The sequence below is a fragment of the Aplysia californica genome, unplaced genomic scaffold (genome assembly GCF_000002075.1).
Source record: "Aplysia californica isolate F4 #8 unplaced genomic scaffold, AplCal3.0 scaffold00825, whole genome shotgun sequence".
Taxonomy (NCBI): domain Eukaryota; kingdom Metazoa; phylum Mollusca; class Gastropoda; order Aplysiida; family Aplysiidae; genus Aplysia; species Aplysia californica.
Genome location: NW_004798095.1, coordinates 305,382 through 306,308, shown reverse-complemented (window position 1 = coordinate 306,308; position 927 = coordinate 305,382). Strand labels below are relative to the sequence as shown.

The window sequence follows — 927 nt, the reverse complement described above, 5'->3', positions numbered from 1 at the left end:
CTCTCTCTCTCTCTCTCTCTCTGTCTCATTCTTTTCTACTCTTGTCAGAATCTGATTTGAAGACTAAACAAAGTTAGAAGTAATAATTATAGTTTTTTGCTTTTGTTTTTTTTTTAGAATAGATTCAGTAATTTTGTTCAGAATCTGAATTGAAGAGTCAACAGAAGTTAGAAGAAATAATTTTTTTAAAAAAGAATAGATTCAGTAATTTTGTTCACTGTTTTAAACAAGACAGGGAAATGGTTAAAAAGTGGCCCGGACTTTCACGCGAAATCCAACCAACATCTCACTCTGAACTCTTGACTGTAGTTTGGTCAGGTCGCCGGGTGATGGTTTCATTCATTCTGTACTTTCAGTATTAGTGACGCTCATTTACTTGTAAGCAATATGTCGTCTGTCAACTTCACAAAGTACGATGCATTTGGGTTTGACATGGACTTTACCCTTGCTCGTTATGAGCTTGTACCATTTTTCAACGTAAGTTTAAACCTCACTAACTTAAAGACTTTAAAGTAGATCTAGAATCTAGATTCTAAGTCTAAAGTTTCACCGACTGCAAGATGTAGAATTATGTCATCATTAATTTTGTTGTTGTGTAATGTGTGGCAGCGTTGGAAAACCAAGGCTAAGGATCTCTTCGAAAAGTCTCTGAGATCATTAATGATATGAAAGCATTTTTTTTTCTTTTCAAAATCTGCAGCATTTCCAGATTGTCAGTTTTCAAATTTTCAAAAGGCTGAAAAGGCCACCTCTATTCTCACCCGGAGTGAGAATAGTGCAGGCGAGTCTTGTGGCTATTCTCACCCGGTGCGCGTTCACCAAATTTTGCGTTCACCCTAAACCACAGAATTCTACACTGTGATAGATTCTAGATTCTAGCAGAAAAATTGTAGAATTCTGTGCCGTGAACAAACGTTCTATTACAAC

The 927-nt window shown here is 36.2% G+C and overlaps 1 protein-coding gene across 1 annotated transcript in view; it reads left to right on the top strand.

The window, feature by feature from the left end:
- Window positions 1-195: 195 nt before the first annotated feature.
- The window catches only part of LOC101856612 (5'-nucleotidase domain-containing protein 1), a 25,277-nt gene continuing 24,545 nt past the window's right edge, over window positions 196-927 (top strand). The window contains exon 1 of the mRNA XM_005109883.3: window positions 196-477. Coding sequence (XP_005109940.1) covers window positions 388-477 — 90 coding nt within the window. The 5' untranslated portion in view covers window positions 196-387. The remainder of the gene's footprint in view (window positions 478-927) is intronic.